Genomic DNA, 662 nt, shown 5'->3' on the forward strand with positions numbered 1-662 from the left:
GCCCCTGCCGGCTGGCAGGGCATCCCGTCGTCCCCATGTGCACCCCTCGTGCTGCATCCCTGCCCATGGGCTGCCAGCACGGGCACCTGAGGCCCAGCTTGGGGAGCAAGGGGAGGTTTTGCCCCTCCATCCCTGCCACCCCCCTGGCCTCCTTTCAGCCCCTGCCTGCCCTGGAGACCCCCCCTCTGACGGGCTGCCCGCCTGCAGGGCACGACGAAGCCAGCAGCCTGGAGGTGACCTGGCCAGATGGCCGCGTCGTGGCACGAGCTGTGGCCAGCAGTGAGACCAACTCCGTCCTGGAGGTCCCCTACCCCCTGGATGCGGAGGAGCCGCTCATGCCTGCCCCGCTGGAGGTGAGGGCCAGGTGTTGGCGCGGGGCGGGAGGCAGAAGCGAGGGGCTGAGCTCTGCTGGCTCGGTGGCTGCCCAAGGCTGATTCCTCCCCATCCCGGCGGTCTCTGCTTCTCCCCAAATGCAGTGTGGGCAGGGATTCTCCCAGCACGAGAACGGACGCTGCGTAGGTGAGTGGCTGCTGGCGGCAGAGGCGTGCCTGCGCCCGGGAGGTTGCAGCACGGCCCCGCGGGGGGCACGAGGGCAGCACCCTGTGACAGGAAGGTGGCAGCCGGGGAGGCCGCTGGGCATGCGGGCAGGGCTGGCGCGGCGG

At 71.3% G+C, this 662-nt stretch overlaps 1 protein-coding gene across 1 annotated transcript in view; it reads left to right on the forward strand.

Annotated features, from left to right (window-relative positions):
* Window positions 1-662, forward strand: part of CRTAC1 (cartilage acidic protein 1) — a 9477-nt gene that overhangs the window by 6920 nt on the left and 1895 nt on the right. The window contains 2 exon segments of the mRNA XM_035900937.1: window positions 208-353; window positions 477-519. Of these exon segments, the coding sequence (XP_035756830.1) occupies window positions 208-353; window positions 477-519 (189 nt within the window).

This window comes from Egretta garzetta, unplaced genomic scaffold (assembly GCF_000687185.1).
Source record: "Egretta garzetta isolate BGI_Z169 unplaced genomic scaffold, ASM68718v1 scaffold888, whole genome shotgun sequence".
Lineage (NCBI taxonomy): Eukaryota > Metazoa > Chordata > Aves > Pelecaniformes > Ardeidae > Egretta > Egretta garzetta.